General features: G+C 32.4%; 1 protein-coding gene across 1 annotated transcript in view; it reads right to left on the bottom strand.

The window, feature by feature from the left end:
• LOC127732186 (NPC intracellular cholesterol transporter 1-like) overlaps nucleotides 1-16,132 on the bottom strand; it is a 64,062-nt gene that overhangs the window by 2,482 nt on the left and 45,448 nt on the right. Inside the window, exons 14-21 of the mRNA XM_052241252.1 lie at nucleotides 15,562-15,752; nucleotides 13,474-13,598; nucleotides 10,144-10,270; nucleotides 9,611-9,669; nucleotides 7,539-7,680; nucleotides 5,007-5,238; nucleotides 4,116-4,229; nucleotides 3,089-3,251 (exon numbers count right to left, since the gene is read on the bottom strand). Coding sequence (XP_052097212.1) covers nucleotides 3,089-3,251; nucleotides 4,116-4,229; nucleotides 5,007-5,238; nucleotides 7,539-7,680; nucleotides 9,611-9,669; nucleotides 10,144-10,270; nucleotides 13,474-13,598; nucleotides 15,562-15,752 — 1,153 coding nt within the window. The remainder of the gene's footprint in view (nucleotides 1-3,088; nucleotides 3,252-4,115; nucleotides 4,230-5,006; nucleotides 5,239-7,538; nucleotides 7,681-9,610; nucleotides 9,670-10,143; nucleotides 10,271-13,473; nucleotides 13,599-15,561; nucleotides 15,753-16,132) is intronic.

Here is a 16,132-nt window from a genome sequence, read left to right as displayed (position 1 = left end):
GTCCACGGGATACAGATGCATGCCCCTGCTTGTAAATATGCAAAGTCAATGTACTAATTTATCCCTATTGTCCTTTTTATTTCTTTAAAACTTAAAGACATTTGTTTGGTGGTAATGAGCTTTGTGTATAAGTGTCATAACATTTGGTTGTGGCAAACTAAAGTTAGAGAATTCAGGTTGTATGTAATGCCTATGCCACTCATTGAATAAACAGCTGCGCCATGAGTGCATGATACGCCCGTCGTCTTGTGTGTGAATTTTTATGCAATAATCATAAATAGTTTCCGACTGAGGCGCGACATGCGAAAACCCCCCTTTTTTTTTATACAAAAAACTCAATATCTCTAAAATGAAATTTTGAATCAAAACCAAAAAGTATACAGATCCTTAGATTATTATAACTTAGAAGTGTGTAAAATTTTAAGTAATAATCATAAATCGTTTTTGAGATACGGCGCGACATGTGAAAACCCCACTTTTTTTTACAAAAAACTCAATATCTCTAAAATAAAATTTTGAATCAAAACCAAAAAGTATACAGATCTTTAGATTAATATAACTAAGAAGTGTGTAAAATTTTAAGTAATAATCATAAATCGTTTTTGAGATATGGCGCGACATGTGAAATACCCCTCCCCCTTTTTTTACAAAATACTCAATAACTCAAAAATAAAATTTTGAATCAAAACTAAAAAGTATACAGATCTTTAGATTAATATAACTAAGAAGTGTGTAAAATTTTAAGCAATAATCATAAACCGTTTTTGAGATACGGCGTGACATGTGAAAACCCCACTTTAAAAAAAAAAAAAATCAATATCTCAAAAATAAAATTTTGAATCAAAACCAAAAAGTATACAGATCAGATTAATAAAACTAAGAAGTATGTAAAATTTTAAGCAATAATCATAAATCGTTTTTGAGATACGGCACGACATGTGAAAAAAAACACATACCTGTTTTAGTTACTAAGTCCCGTAACTCAAAAAGTTTTAATCTTATTTTCACCAAAAAGTATACAGATCGTTTGACCATCATAAGAAACAACTATGTTAAGTTTCATGAAATTTGGATAAGTCATTCTCAAGTTACGGTGCGACATGTTTACGCCTGACAGACAGACGGACAGACAGACAGATGGACGGACGCCGGACATTTGTATACCATAATACGTCCCGTCAAAAATTTGACGGGCGTATAAAAACCACACACCTGTTTTAGTTACTAAGTCCTGTAACTCAAAAAGTTTTAATCTTATTTTCACCAAAAAGTATACAGATCGTTTGACCATCATAAGAAACAACTATTTTAAGTTTCATGAAATTTGGATAAGTCGTTCTCAAGTTACGGTGCGACATGTTTACGCCGGACAGACGACATTTGTATACCATAATACGTCCCGTCAAAATTTTGACAGGCGTATAAAAACCACACTATACGTTCTGTGAATACAAAATCTATAATAAGATATTTTCTTTTTTCTTTACGTAATACTGTGAATTCATTTATTTTTGTGGCGACCTGAATTTTCATGGAATTTTGATTTTATGGTTTTGCCAAAGTGTCAGCATACAATCCTTTAGAAAATGAGTATTTCATTGAACATTTAAATTTGTGATTTACCTATACTCATGAAAACCATTAAAAAAATTGTACTTAATAAATAGTAATGAATTAACAGTATGAATTAATATAGAGGATAACAAACAGCTGATGCTCATTCTATGGCTTCCAACAATAAGCATATCAGAACATACTGTGTTGAAGACCCATTGGTGGCCTTGGGCTGTTTTCTGCTCTTTGGTCGGGTTGTTGTCTCTTTGACACATTTCCCATTCCCTTTCTCAATTTTATTCTTTCATTTTTTTTTCTCCCCAACAATTTTTGAAAATGGTACTGTGAAAAATTAAGCAGCATCAGGGGTAGTTGGCTACTATTTTTATTATGTTTCTCTCCCTGTTTATTTTTGTGTTACATAATTTCAGAAATTATTTTGTGCATTCATTATTGCGACTGTTGGACAATCGACACACATGTAAGTTTAATTATTTTGTGCATTCATTATTGCGACTGTTGGACAATCGACACACATGTAAGTTTAATTATTTTGTGCATTCATTATTGCAACTATTGGACAATCGACACACTTGTAAGTTTAATTATTTTGTGCATTCATTATTGCGACTATTGGACAATCGACACACATGTAAGTTTAATTATTTTGAATTCAAAAAATACAGCATACAAATAATGCTATCAAAATATAAAAAGCAAATTTTATTTTTGTAACACCTATTTCATTGCATTTGTGCAAAATTAACAAGTGAAACTGCGAGCTACTGCTCACTGATGATACCCCCAGCCCAAATATTTGACGGTAAACAGGAAGTTGTTAAGTGATTAATCTGAAAACGCATCACACGGTATAGCTGACTTATATAAACCCTGAAACCAAATTTCAGAAATCCTTGTCAAGTAGTTCCTGAGAAAAATGCGACGAAAATATTCATGGGACAGACAGACTGACGGATTGACGGAAGGACAGACAGAGGTAAAACAGTATACCCCCCCTTTTTTAAAGCGGGGGTATAAAAACATTGCAAAATCATTTGAATTTACAGTAACTATCTTTGCACATGACCAATAGGATATTCCTACTTTCAAGAATAAAAAATTTTAAAAGTGCCAATCTGCCTAAGAATCAGGCAGTGGTGAAAACATGACAACAAAAACCCACTCAAGTTGACATTAATTTATGTTCAAAATGTATAATGGTGCACGAATACATGTATAACATTCGTTTCCTTTTCCTGTCCTGGTAATTCAAGATATAATGTGGTTGAAATGCACTAGAAATTAACAATTAAGGGGAGCTAACTCCATAATTTGCTATCATTCTAACCAAAAGTTATCTAAGAGATTTCTCAAATTAACCAGACACACAGAAATGAAAGACCTATCATTTCTTACTCAGGTTGAGGGTAACTTCAAAATAGGATGGTTAGGTGTGTTTTTTTTTCAGACATGTTTTGATTTTTTTCAAAATTGCCTGATTCTTACAAAGACTGGCACTCAAAAATCTACTTACCTATATAACTGAGTAATACTGGTAAGAAAATAAGACCATGTGACGCACCAAATACTACCATTCCTAAATACATTCTGAAGTAAAATACTTGGAATAGCTGTGACTTAGCAAATGCTAAAACTATAATTCCTCCTAGTTTTGTTAAGGTTATACCACTAAATACCTGAAAAGAGAAATAATTATTTAATCACACACTAATATCACAACCAAATTATGTATAAAGGGTTAAGGCAACAGTAGTTTAGCAATGTTAAAATTTCGTAAATCATTTAACACGAGACATATCAAAGTGACAAACAAAAACTGAGGGAATTGGATGAACTCCAAAAGGAGCAAGACCAGGTACGTTGACAGGGTAATTATAAAAAAGAAGATGTGGTATGATTGCCAATGAGACAACTCTCCACAAGAGAACAAATGACACAGAAATTAACAACTATAGGTCATCGTACGGCCTTCAACAATGAGCAAAGCCCATACCGCACAGTCAGCTATAAAAGGCCCCGAAATGACAATGTAAAATAATTCAAATGAGAAAACTAAAGGCCTAATTTATGTACAAAAAATGAACATGACTCCTGCTATGGAGGATAAAAACAGGATTAATTAATTTATCTTGTGTAAAATGAATCATGTGAAAATTTTTTTTTTAATGAGATGAGAGTAAAAATCTGTAAAATTACTGATTTTACAATCTACCACTGAAGATATTCAATTCATTGTAATATGCAGTATTTTGTGTACGGCAGAAACTAATTTATCAATTCTTTGTTTTTTTCAATAGAGTCATTGTTTTTTTATTACTCTTTTCTTAAATCTCTAATAATGTATATATAGATCAGTCTACTTTGTTGGATAAGAATCTTATTTTACACTTACTGAGCTCCCCATATGAGCTAGAGCCTCCTCAATTCATTCTACTCTGTTTTACAAGAATGTTATTTTACACTTACTGAGCTGCCAACATGAGCTAGAGCCTCCTCAACTTATTCTATTCTGTTTGATAAGAATATTATTTTACACTTACTGAGCTGCCCATATTAGCCAGAGCCTCTTCAGCTCGTTTTTTTCTGTTTGGTTTCAGACTGACAGCAAAAGCTCTTACAATGTGAGCACAAAACTCTACAGCTATACCAACAGCCTAAAATATAGTAAGATTTGATCAATTTAGAGCAAATTTAAACAGATGTGATGCAACTCAAAATCCAAAAATAGTATTTCAAGAGAGATAACTCTGTTTTCCCTCTGTTTCCATGTATAGGTCTTTTCGAAAATTGTCAATTGTTCCTTTGTTGGTTTTTTCTTTAAACCAATTGATAAATATGGTATAGAAAACCCTTATCACAATCAAAATTTTGATAATGATTGAGACTTGGGCTTTAAGGAATTATATGAAATTAAATGATAAAAAATTTCAATAATAGTGTATCAAAGAATATTCTTAAAGTAGGTTTAACATTATACATTTGGCAATTGTCATATGGGATTTTAGTGTTTATTTCACTGATCTTTGGTTGTATTTGATGAATTCCATCACAAGCAGCAAGACCTGGACAGTCTGCTCATTGAATTTGGATTATACCCTTAGCTCTATTTAATTAGGCCCTGAAGTGACCTTATAAAATGGCAAATTTGTTACTGTGGATTCATTTATTTTCGTGGGTACCAATTTTCGTGGATTGAGGAAAACTTACATTTTCATGGATATTTAATTTTGTGGTTTTGCCAAAGTCGGCATACAAGCCTATAGAAAATTAATAATTCGTTGAACATTTAAATTCATGGTTCACCTGTTCCCACGAAATCAAAAAAAATCGGTATTCAATGAATAATAACAAATCCACAGTATTTTGGGTTGGTGTCTCCTTCATGTATATCCACTATTTCCTTTCATTCATATTAATCCTATTTTACTCACCATAACAAGATTGACCAGTGTCACAGCGTTGAGGTCAATCTCCCACAAATACATCATACCACATATATCTATCACGATCATGAGAACAGTCAGTACTACTAACAATGCAGAAATAAAGTCAAATCCGAGAAGAATGAAAGTGACAACAAAGATGGCTACAAGACATAGTCCCAGATTTAATATTGTGTCATCAACAACGGTCAGGTACTGCTCATAGTAAACATAGAAAATACTGGAAATAAAAATATCTATCATGATCATTTATGTTATTTTCACTTGGATAAGTTTGACTTGAGTTTGGTGGCTTAAGGGCATACGATACAGTTACAGGGGAGGTAATGAAGTTGCTAACGTAAAATGTTTTTTTTTGTGACATCAAACTGTGAAATATTGGAAAAAGATGCATTTTTAAACTGATTTTAATCATTTAAGCTTGAAAACAAGCACATGGACCTCTCTTTTTTAATGGACATTTGGCTTGATTATGTACAAAGATTATTTGTACCAATTTTTATTAACAAATCACTGATGAAATATTTAAATCATATAAATGTACATATTTTTTCTAAATTCATGAAAATTTAATGAAAATGGATTCCGTTACACAAATTTACAGCATAATTATGTGAAAGAGATATTTGAAATGATTTCACAAAGATGAGTGTTTATATTTTAAAACAAAAAAGTTAGGTACGGTATATCTAACCAAAGGATAGAAATTTCCAAGAAATCAAAATTTGGAGTAAATGTCTAAAATTTTGACCCCATTTATCTCTAAAAGTAGCACATCAAGGTAAATGTTTCATTACATATTTGAATTGACGAGGTGAAAAATATTTGTATGCAAATTTTCTTTAAAAAATCACAGTGGGATCAAAACTGTATCGTATGTACTTAAGCATTTACTGGTAAATACATGTATTTAAATGTCTTTTACTGTGGCAAGGCTCAAATCAAATTTTCTAATAAACATCACAGATTTTTTATATTATAAAATTTCACAAAAATTAAAACTTGCATTTCAAATTTTGATATCATAATTTTTTAAATTATGAAATATCCTAAATCACAATAACAATTCTTATAATATAGAAATATATGCGATTGCCCTTTTGTTTCTGGATCGTTTCGAGTGGTTGGTTCTTGCATTTTTGTCCATTCCTAACAATCATAATAATAAAAGCAGGCCAAATTTTTTTTGAATTTACAGTATTTATTGTCTATCAATAATAAATCATATCAACAAATGCAAATATTTCTCAGTACCATTGATTATGTTGTAAAAGAGTGTATTTGTTGTATAATCAAAAATTAGAAACAGAAAGTGGAAGACATTTACATATTCCCAGGGAACAATGTGTCGTAGTTGAAATTTATTAGAAGATGAAAATATCTTTTTATTAAATTGTAAAATTGAAAAAGGATTAATAGATATTTATTTTACTGAAATACAAAAAGTATAATCTGAATTTTGTTGATCTGTCATAAAATGTAAAAAAAAACAACACTATACTTCAAACGCGTCAACACCATCAAAACTACATCTATGGTTATTGGTTCTAGACAGAAACTAGCAAAAACAGACCATGTTCTTAATTTGACTGTTGGTAACTCCCACATTAGAGATGTTAATGGCGAAAAGCTCCTAGGGGTTTTTATTGATGAAAATCTTGAGTGGACAGCCCAAATTGACACTTTGTGCACAAAAATCAGTACCAGGCTAAATCTTTTGTCTAGGATAAAGAAATCCCTCCCCCTGGAAACACGAAAGTTATACTTTAATGGTTATATTCTCCCTATTTTGGATTACTGTTGTACAATTTGGGGAAACACCAGTGACCAAAATACAAATAGATTAGATAAACTTCAAAAACGAGCAGCTAGAATTATTCTTGCACTTCCTTATGATACCCCATCTAATACAATGTTTAAAAAGTTATCATGGCTTCGATTTACTGATCGTGTAATTTACCACAAGGCCTTATATGTTCATAAATGTTTATATGGATCTGTCCCAGAATATTTGTCTAACAAAATCTCCTATGTTACAAATAAAAATGGAATGCAACTTAGATCAAATACTACCCAATTACTTAATATACCAAAGGCAAGAACAAACACATTTAGAAGATCTTTTTCATATTCTGGCCCAACTTCATGGAATAAACTACCAGAAGCACTAAGACACATGTCAAACATAAATACTTTTAAAACAAACTGCTTTAAGTTTTTACTTGAAAATCCAGGAATTATTTAAATGATTATGTATCAACTTTGATTATGTTTTCTTATGTTTATCTTTGTTATGATGAAATTGTGTGATGCATTGTGAGTGGAGTGTGAGGGCCTCAAGGGAGAATAGTGTTTGTACTAATTGAGCATACCCTCTTGAAATAAAGATTATTATCATTATTATTAATGTGACAATTTTATTCAGGTTATATTCCTACTAGAGAAAGTCGTTGAATAAATTGCTTGCGAAAATTTCTTCATTTACATAAAATTCAAATGAATATATAAACAAAAACAAACCTATATGGGAAGACACTACTGTTTGATTGTGTTAACTGCATTGTTTTTGTGATGTTATCTCCTATGGTCCTGGCTTCCTTCAAAGCTTTGATGTAATCAGCACTCGTCTTCAGTATGTTATGGTATGTCATAAAGTACGTTGCTAGAAAAGAGCAAATAAAAATTTAGAAGGATTTCTTAATTTTTAAATTTCTTCATAAAAATCAGGCTTCTCCCAAGTCAGGAACCTCTAGCTTTATTAATGTCTTTTTTAAAATTTTGGTTCATTCATATGTTTTGGAGTTTAGTGTGACGTCCATTTTTGCTGAACTAGTATACATTATTGTTTAGGGGCCAGCTGAAGCCCGCCTCTAGGTGCGGGATTTTCTCAGTGTGTTGAAGACCCATTGGTGGCCTTTGGCTGTTTTCTGCTCTTTGGTCGGGTTGCTGTCACTTTGACACATTTCCCTTTTCCATTCTCATTTTTATTTCTGTTATACAATATAGTTATACAATGTAGTTATACAATATAGTTATACAATGTAGTTATACAATATAGTTATACAATGTAGTTATACAATATAGTTATACAATGTAGTTATACAATGTAGTTATACAATATAGTTATACAATATAGTTATACAATGTAGTTATACAATGTAGTTATATAATGTAGTTATACAATGTAGTTATATAATGTAGTTATACAATATAGTTATATAATGTAGTTATACAATGTAGTTATACAATGTAGTTATACAATATAGTTATACAATGTAGTTATACAATGTAGTTATACAATATAGTTATACAATATAGTTATACAATGTAGTTATACAATATAGTTATACAATGTAGTTATACAATGTAGTTATACAATATAGTTATACAATGTAGTTATACAATGTAGTTATATAATGTAGTTATACAATGTAGTTATATAATGTAGTTATACAATGTAGTTATACAATGTAGTTATACAATGTATAGTTATACAATGTAGTTATATAATGTAGTTATACAATGTAGTTATATAATGTAGTTATACAACGTAGTTATATAATGTAGTTATACAATGTAGTTATACAATGTAGTCATACAATGTAGTTTTACAATGTAGTTTTACAATGTAGTTATACAATGTAGTTATACAACGTAGTTATACAACGTAGTTATACAACGTAGTTATACAATGTAGTTACATTATGTATCAAATTATATGTGCTGATATGATCACTTTAAAAACTGCTGGAAACAAGGGACCAACGAATATTTATTAAATGACAGGATTCAAGATTGAAAAATATTCATTCATCTTCAATACTGTAAATTCATAAATTATTGTGCGCATTTATTATTGCAATTTTGTCATTTTAGTCAAAAATGTGATTATTTTTTTTGCTATACTGAGAAAAAATCCTGCTTCATTCATATACAAAAATTCAAAATGCGAGTTTAAATTATTGCGATTACAACCCTGTTGCATTTTTGCCAATAATAAAAACTATCGCAATAAATTCCATATTTACAGTATTGATCAATTTCAGTGCAGAAATATTTTCTACTATGGATTCATTAGTATTTGTGGTATACCAATTATCCTGTATTTCGTGGGTACAGGCAAACCACCAATTAAAATATTCAACAAAGTATAATTTTTCTATAGGCTTGTATGCAGACCTCAGCCAACCCCTGACGTTAAATATCCACGAAAATACGGTTTTTCCTCAATTGATGGAAAATTGGTATCCACGAAAAATAAATGAATCCACAGTAATTAATGTTTCTGCATTCCCAACCAAAAGATGTGATTAATTTTCCCACTTAATCATTGCACATGTTAACTATTGTCCTTTTATCACTTATCCATACCAATTGATATTGGTCAAATATGATTGCCAATGAGACAACTAGTCCAAATGAAGCTGGTTTAAGCAATTATACTAGGTCACTGTACAGCCTTCAACAATGAGAAATACCCATACTGTATATAAAAGCCCCAACACAAATTCAAACTGCTAAAAGCTAAATAAAATGGGAGCATAGGATATCAAGTTTTGAGGGGATGAGGATGAAAACACAATATGACATACCTCCAACATTTGAGTTATTTTTTATCAGGTTTACACCACTACCATAAGCTGCATGTCCTCTGTAATATAAAAGTTTTAAAATAAGACAGTGGCAGGCAGTAATACAAATTCTATATCTGGGGTGAATCCAGGGTTTTGATGAAAGGGGGACATAATTGCGTTAAATGATCAGAATAGCTCAAAGCAAAGTAAGACAAATAATTTTGATGAATCTATGCAGAAAAATTATATATTTTCTAATAAAAAAAGAAGGGGGGATGTATGCCCTCTACAATCCCCTGAATCTGCCACTGCATGTTGTTTTAAAAATAGTGTTTAGAGCTGATAATTGAGGTACATATGGGAAGGATACTGGATAGTTTGACAACACCTGAGTAACAACTCCTAATAGAGGGTCTGCAGGGGATCTGTTATGAAGCTTATTTAATTTCTCACACTACTTGACCAAAATAAACTTTTGGATACTTTTTGTTACTGAGTTTTTGTGTCATTTACATTTACCCTACATCACTTTTTACTTATACAAATCTTACCCTTTTGAGCACTTAACTCCTGGATTATCTTTTAAAAACATTGGTAAATATTTCCTGAAATCATCCACTGAAGGTCGACCATTTGGTAAAGTTTTCACTGGACATACTGAACTCAAATTTATATTAACTGAAAAGAAAGATTTTTATTTGAATTCGATATAAAACGAACATCACATTTGCTTGGCAAAACCTATCAGAATTTTTGATCCTCAATGCTCTTCAACTTCGTACTTTATTTGGCCTTTTAACTTTTTTGATTTGAGCATCACTGATGAGAATTTTGTAGACGTACAAAATTATACGCCTGGTATCTTTGATGAGTTTTTTTAGTGAAATGGTTCTATGTTTTTTATGTCTGTATATTTTCTATGAGATGGTACATCTACCAGGGGTTAAAAAATCCACTAGCCCGACGCCCGGGACTCAGCATTTAGGCCTCGGGCAACCAAAACTTGTAACCCAATATGCCCGACGGACTAGTAACAAAAAAATCTTGGCGTTTCCAAAATAAAAAGTGGAAAATCCACACATCACTATTCTATCTTAGAACAGATTCAACTACATCATCCGGGATTCCCAGAATTTGAACTGATTTTGTACAAGTTTTAAAATAGAACAAATAACTCTGGGTGGATCCCGTACTTACAATATCGATTTGTCAGTACAGGGGGTATTGTACATTGCTTATGCAACCAGAGAAATATAATGTAACCGGACTGTACCTCCTTCTGAATAATTTATTGCAATATAAATGTGAATCCCTTATGACAGGAGAAACCTGACTTTTGTCAGATATAAATTTGTAACATGTGCACATGTTATGGAGGCCATTTTGTTTTTGTTTACATACTGTGAAGAAGCCTCCAGAACCATGACCTAAACATTAACAGTCTTCAGAAAACTTAAACTTGATGCAATAATATTTCATCAATCATGATTATCTTCATTGATATTCAAATAAATTTGATTTTTAAAGAAATAAAATTTATAACAAATACAATTTCAGTTTACAGACTGTACTCAGTTTGTAATCCATTTATAGCCCACAATTAGCTTACCTGTGATAAATGAGGGTAGTAATGCCCTTTACCGTCAGGCGTCAAACGGTCATTTACGGCTACCGTTAGCGTCAAATTGGTTACAATTTTAGCGTGATTCATCAAAATATCCTTATAGTGACTCGTCAGAGGTATCAAATAATTATCGTTACCGTTATTTTTGGAAAAAAATTAACGTGATTCGTCAAAATCAGTCGATTTTTTTATCCGTTGTACAGTAGATTTTTGCAAATCGGACACCGAAAACTTATGTCAGCAAAAAAATATCCCAGTAGCATGAATAGCAGATATATTCAATTAATCGATAATTGTATATTCATGGAATATTCTGTAATAATGAGTTGACCAAATCCTGAGATGGTACAAGTCTTGACCACCGCTAAAGAAAGGGTACATTTTATCGTCATGCACCAACAATTACCGTTAACGTCATTTGGCAAGATTTTTTACCGTTATTCGTCATGAAGGTACCCTCATAAATGTAAATATGGATATTACTGTACCTCGTTTATAATGTATCTGATAAAAATCACTCCAATCCTTTTATATAACCATGTAAAGCAGTGGTCAAGACTTGTGCCATCTCAGGATTTGGTCAACTCATTATTACAGAATATTCAATGAATATACAATTATCGATTAATTGAATATATCTGCTAATGGGATATTTGTTTGCTGACATAAGTTTTGGGTATCCGATTTGCAAAAATCTACTGTACAACGGATAAAAATTGTTAAGTTTATAGAATTATTTGTATTATACAGCAAACTCTGGATTTGTAAGGCATACTCGGGCTAGCAGGTCAGTTTTGTTGGGCTAGTAGTTCTTCCAACAGGGCTAGTAAAATCCAACCACCAATTAGCCCTGGGCTAGTGAGCTATAACAAAATTTCTTAACCCCTGATCTACTTATAAAAATTTTATATGTCTATCTGCCATTTTGTTTTTCTTTGTTGACATATTCGTTTGTTTTTATAGTGATTAATTAGATTATAACACAATTTTGACTGCTGTACCCCTATTTTTGACATTTTTACCTATTATGTCGGTTTGTTTTGTTCACACATTGTTTTCAATATAATGGAATTTTATGCGATCGTCATACAAGTGAAAGGTTTAGCTAGCTATAACTATATAAATTTTGCCATTTGATAAGGGACTTTCCGTTTTGAATTTTCCTTGGAGTTTGGTATTTTTGTTATTTTACTTTTTGATAATTAAAACAACAAGAGTGCACATGCTGAAATGTCTCGCCTTCTTTACTAATCATTGATATTATGTTGAAAGTCCTAAATATAAAGCTTTATTACAACTGTCACATAAACTTAACATTAACCAAGTAAACTAAACATTGACCAATGAACCCTGAAAATGAGGTCAAGGTCAGATGAACCATGCTAGGCAGGTATGTACAGCTAACAATTCTTCTATACAACAAATATAGTTGACCTATTGCTTATAGTTTAAGAAAAACAGACCAAAACACAAAAACTTAACACTGAGCAATGAACCTTGAAAATGAGGTCAAGGTCAAATAAAACCTGCGTGACTGACATATAGATCATAAAATATTTCCATACACCAAATATAGTTGAACTATTGCATATAGTATTAGAATAAAAGACCAAAACTCAAAAACTTAACTTTGACCACTGAACCATGAAAATGAGGTCAAGGTCAGATGACACCTTCCAGTTGGACATGTACACCTTACAGTCCTTCCATACACTGAATATACTAGACCTATTGCTTATAGTATCTGAGATATGGACTTGACCACCAAAACTTAACCTTGTTCACTGATCCGAGGTCGAGGTCAAGTGAAAACTGTCTGACGGGCATCAGGACCTTGCAAGGTACGCACATACCAAATATAGTTATCCTATTACTTATAATAAGAGAGAATTTAACAATTACAAAAAATTTAACTTTTTTTTCAAGTAGTCACTGAACCATAAAAATGAGGTCAAGGACATTGGACATGTGACTGACGGAAACTTCGTAACATGAGGCATCCATATACAAAGTATGAAGCATCCAGATCTTCCACCTTCTCAAATATAAAGCTTCTAAGAAGTTAGCTAACGCCGCCGCCGGATCACTATCCCTTCGTCAAGCTTTCTGCGACAAAAGTCGCAGGCTCGACAAAAATCAATTACAAAAAAAATAGCTGATTTATAAATACAACTTTTACTAATAATATATCTGTTTGAAAAAGATCATTTTTAGTAAAAGTTCTGAATTCAAATAATATCGGACTTATCTCCCTTACCTGGTTCAGTGGCAGTACAGAAACTACCATTATTGAACAGTCTACAACAGGGAGGATTCCCTCCAGGTGACAACCAATCAAAGAAGTCATCTATCCAAGAAGATGTTGGCTGGGCTATATATGTACTGAAATAAAATGGTACATATATTATTGAACAGTCTACAACAGGGTGGGTTCCCTCCAGGTGACAACCAATCAAAGAAGTCATCAATCCAAGAAGATGTTGGCTGGGCTATATATGTACTGAAAATAAAATGGTACATTTATTCTATAATTAACTTAATACTGATATTCAAATAGATCTTATTACTACTGTAAATTCAGAAATTATTGTGTGCATTTATTATTGCGATTTTTGAAGAATAGACAAAAATACCAGATTAATTATTGCGATTTCAGGAAAATCTGCATACAGATATCAGAATGCTAGTTCTTATTATTGTGATACTCACCCAGTTGCATTATATTTTTATTCGCAATAATAAAAACCTCGCAATAATTTCAGAATCTACAGTATTTCAAAATCTACATTCTACAATACTTAACACAAGAGTTTGTGACACTTAAACTATTAACATCATACAACAATCACTTTTCCTTTATAGCTTGAGAATTTTTCAGAGCAGATTTAGGGCAAACATTTATGGTTAATGCATACACTTTTTACATATCGCACTTCAAACGTTACCTAGTTTGGGCCCCCCCCCCCCCTCTTTTTCAAAATCCTTGATTTGCGTCTGATTTTCACTTGTGACATCAAAATTTGAAGAGAACGGATCTGATGTCTAGTTATGGTGGACAAATAGCCATAAGGTCTATTGAAATTTTTATATCAAATAGAATTCAATCTGAAAATCATGCAGCAACTTGTTCAGAAAAGAATGTTTATTGACATCAGTGAAATCACTTTGTCATAGTTTCACTCCAAATAACTCTTAAATATGACATTTTTACATCAATCAACAAGAAACTAGGTCCAGTTTCCATGAGAAGGCCACATATGGGCATTGTGACAATGAAATGGTCAAATTCTACCCTATAGTCAACTGTGGTCAAATTTTCTGTTTTTAAGTTAAAACATAATAAGTTACTTTGGTATATATACAAAAATAATTTTAAAAATTTTAAAATCTCATTTATATATGGGCAATACATTGAGTTTTGCAATACTCTTTCAAATTGTAAGTGAAGATGTCTATGGGTATTTTTTTACAATATATTATTAATCTTTTGTATCTAACTTTTCGCTTTCTTCTTTTTGAAAACTAGCACCTATAATATATTACTATGAATGACCATCATGAGTTTAAGACACCAGTCCTCCCCTTGACACTCAGTTCTCATCTCCTATTTTTACTTACTAGTTAGCTTGTTTACTGGCAGTGTAGATCTGACCGACCAGAGATTCCTGAGGACAACCGTTCCCCCCACACAGAGCATTCTCCCCTTGACCCTCAGTTCTCGTCTCCTATTTTTACTTACTAGTTAGCTTGTTTACTGGCAGTGTAGATCTGACCTACCAGAGATTCCTGAGGACAACCGTTCCCCCCACACAGAGCATTCTCCCCTTGACCCTCAGTTCTCGTCTCCTATTTTTACTTACTAGTTAGCTTGTTTACTGGCAGTGTAGATCTGACCGACCAGAGATTCCTGAGGACAACCGTTACCTCCACACAGAGCATTCTCCCCTTGACCCTCAGTTCTCGTCTCCTATTTTTACTTACTAGTTAGCTTGTTTACTGGCAGTGTAGATCTGACCGACCAGAGATTCCTGAGGACAACCGTTACCTACACACAGAGCATTCTCCCCTTGACCCTCAGTTCTCGTCTCCTATTTTTACTTACTAGTTAGCTTGTTTACTGGCAGTGTAGATCTGACCGACCAGAGATTCCTGAGGACAACCGTTACCTCCACACAGAGCATTCTCCCCTTGACCCTCAGTTCTCGTCTCCTATTTTTACTTACCAGTTAGCTTGTTTACTGGCAGTGTAGATCTGACCGACCAGAGATTCCTGAGGACAACCGTTACCTCCACACAGAGCATTCTCCCCTTGACCCTCAGTTCTTGTCTCCTATTTTTTACTTACTAGTTAGCTTGTTTACTGGCAGTGTAGATCTGACCGACCAGAGATTCCTGAGGACAACCGTTACCTCCACACAGAGCATTTTCACCAGCTAAAGATGTATAGTTGTGTCCTTCTCTAACAACATAGTATACAGGCGGACCAACATGGAGGTACTCAGACAAATTACCGAAGTAGTCTAGTACATAGGAATCCTGCAAAAATAATGTTAAAAGAAACTTTAACATTATTCCTTTGTTTGAGAAAAAGTTGTACATTAAGAATTGTTAATTTCTGGGTTAAACATTTGCATATTCAATGCATAGAACAAATTTTGCATGCCTGTAGTAAACAAACCTTTGTTATTGTCAAAACATGTCAAAGAATTTGATAACTTTAATATAAACGTACATTGTAGTTTTCAAAACATAAAAGCGATCAATGCAGTGTCAAGTACAGATGTTTACACAAGGTTGTTTCTTGAAGGTCTTAACACACTCTTTCCCTCTTGAAAAAATCTAGTCAGTTTTATCAATAGAGAAAAATGAAATTCAAGACAACCTAAAACTGAGAATCTCCAAGGCATGCTAATTAA

The sequence above is a fragment of the Mytilus californianus genome, unplaced genomic scaffold (assembly GCF_021869535.1).
Source record: "Mytilus californianus isolate M0D057914Y unplaced genomic scaffold, xbMytCali1.0.p SCAF_22, whole genome shotgun sequence".
NCBI lineage: Eukaryota > Metazoa > Mollusca > Bivalvia > Mytilida > Mytilidae > Mytilus > Mytilus californianus.
This window is presented reverse-complemented; position numbering and strand designations above follow the sequence as displayed.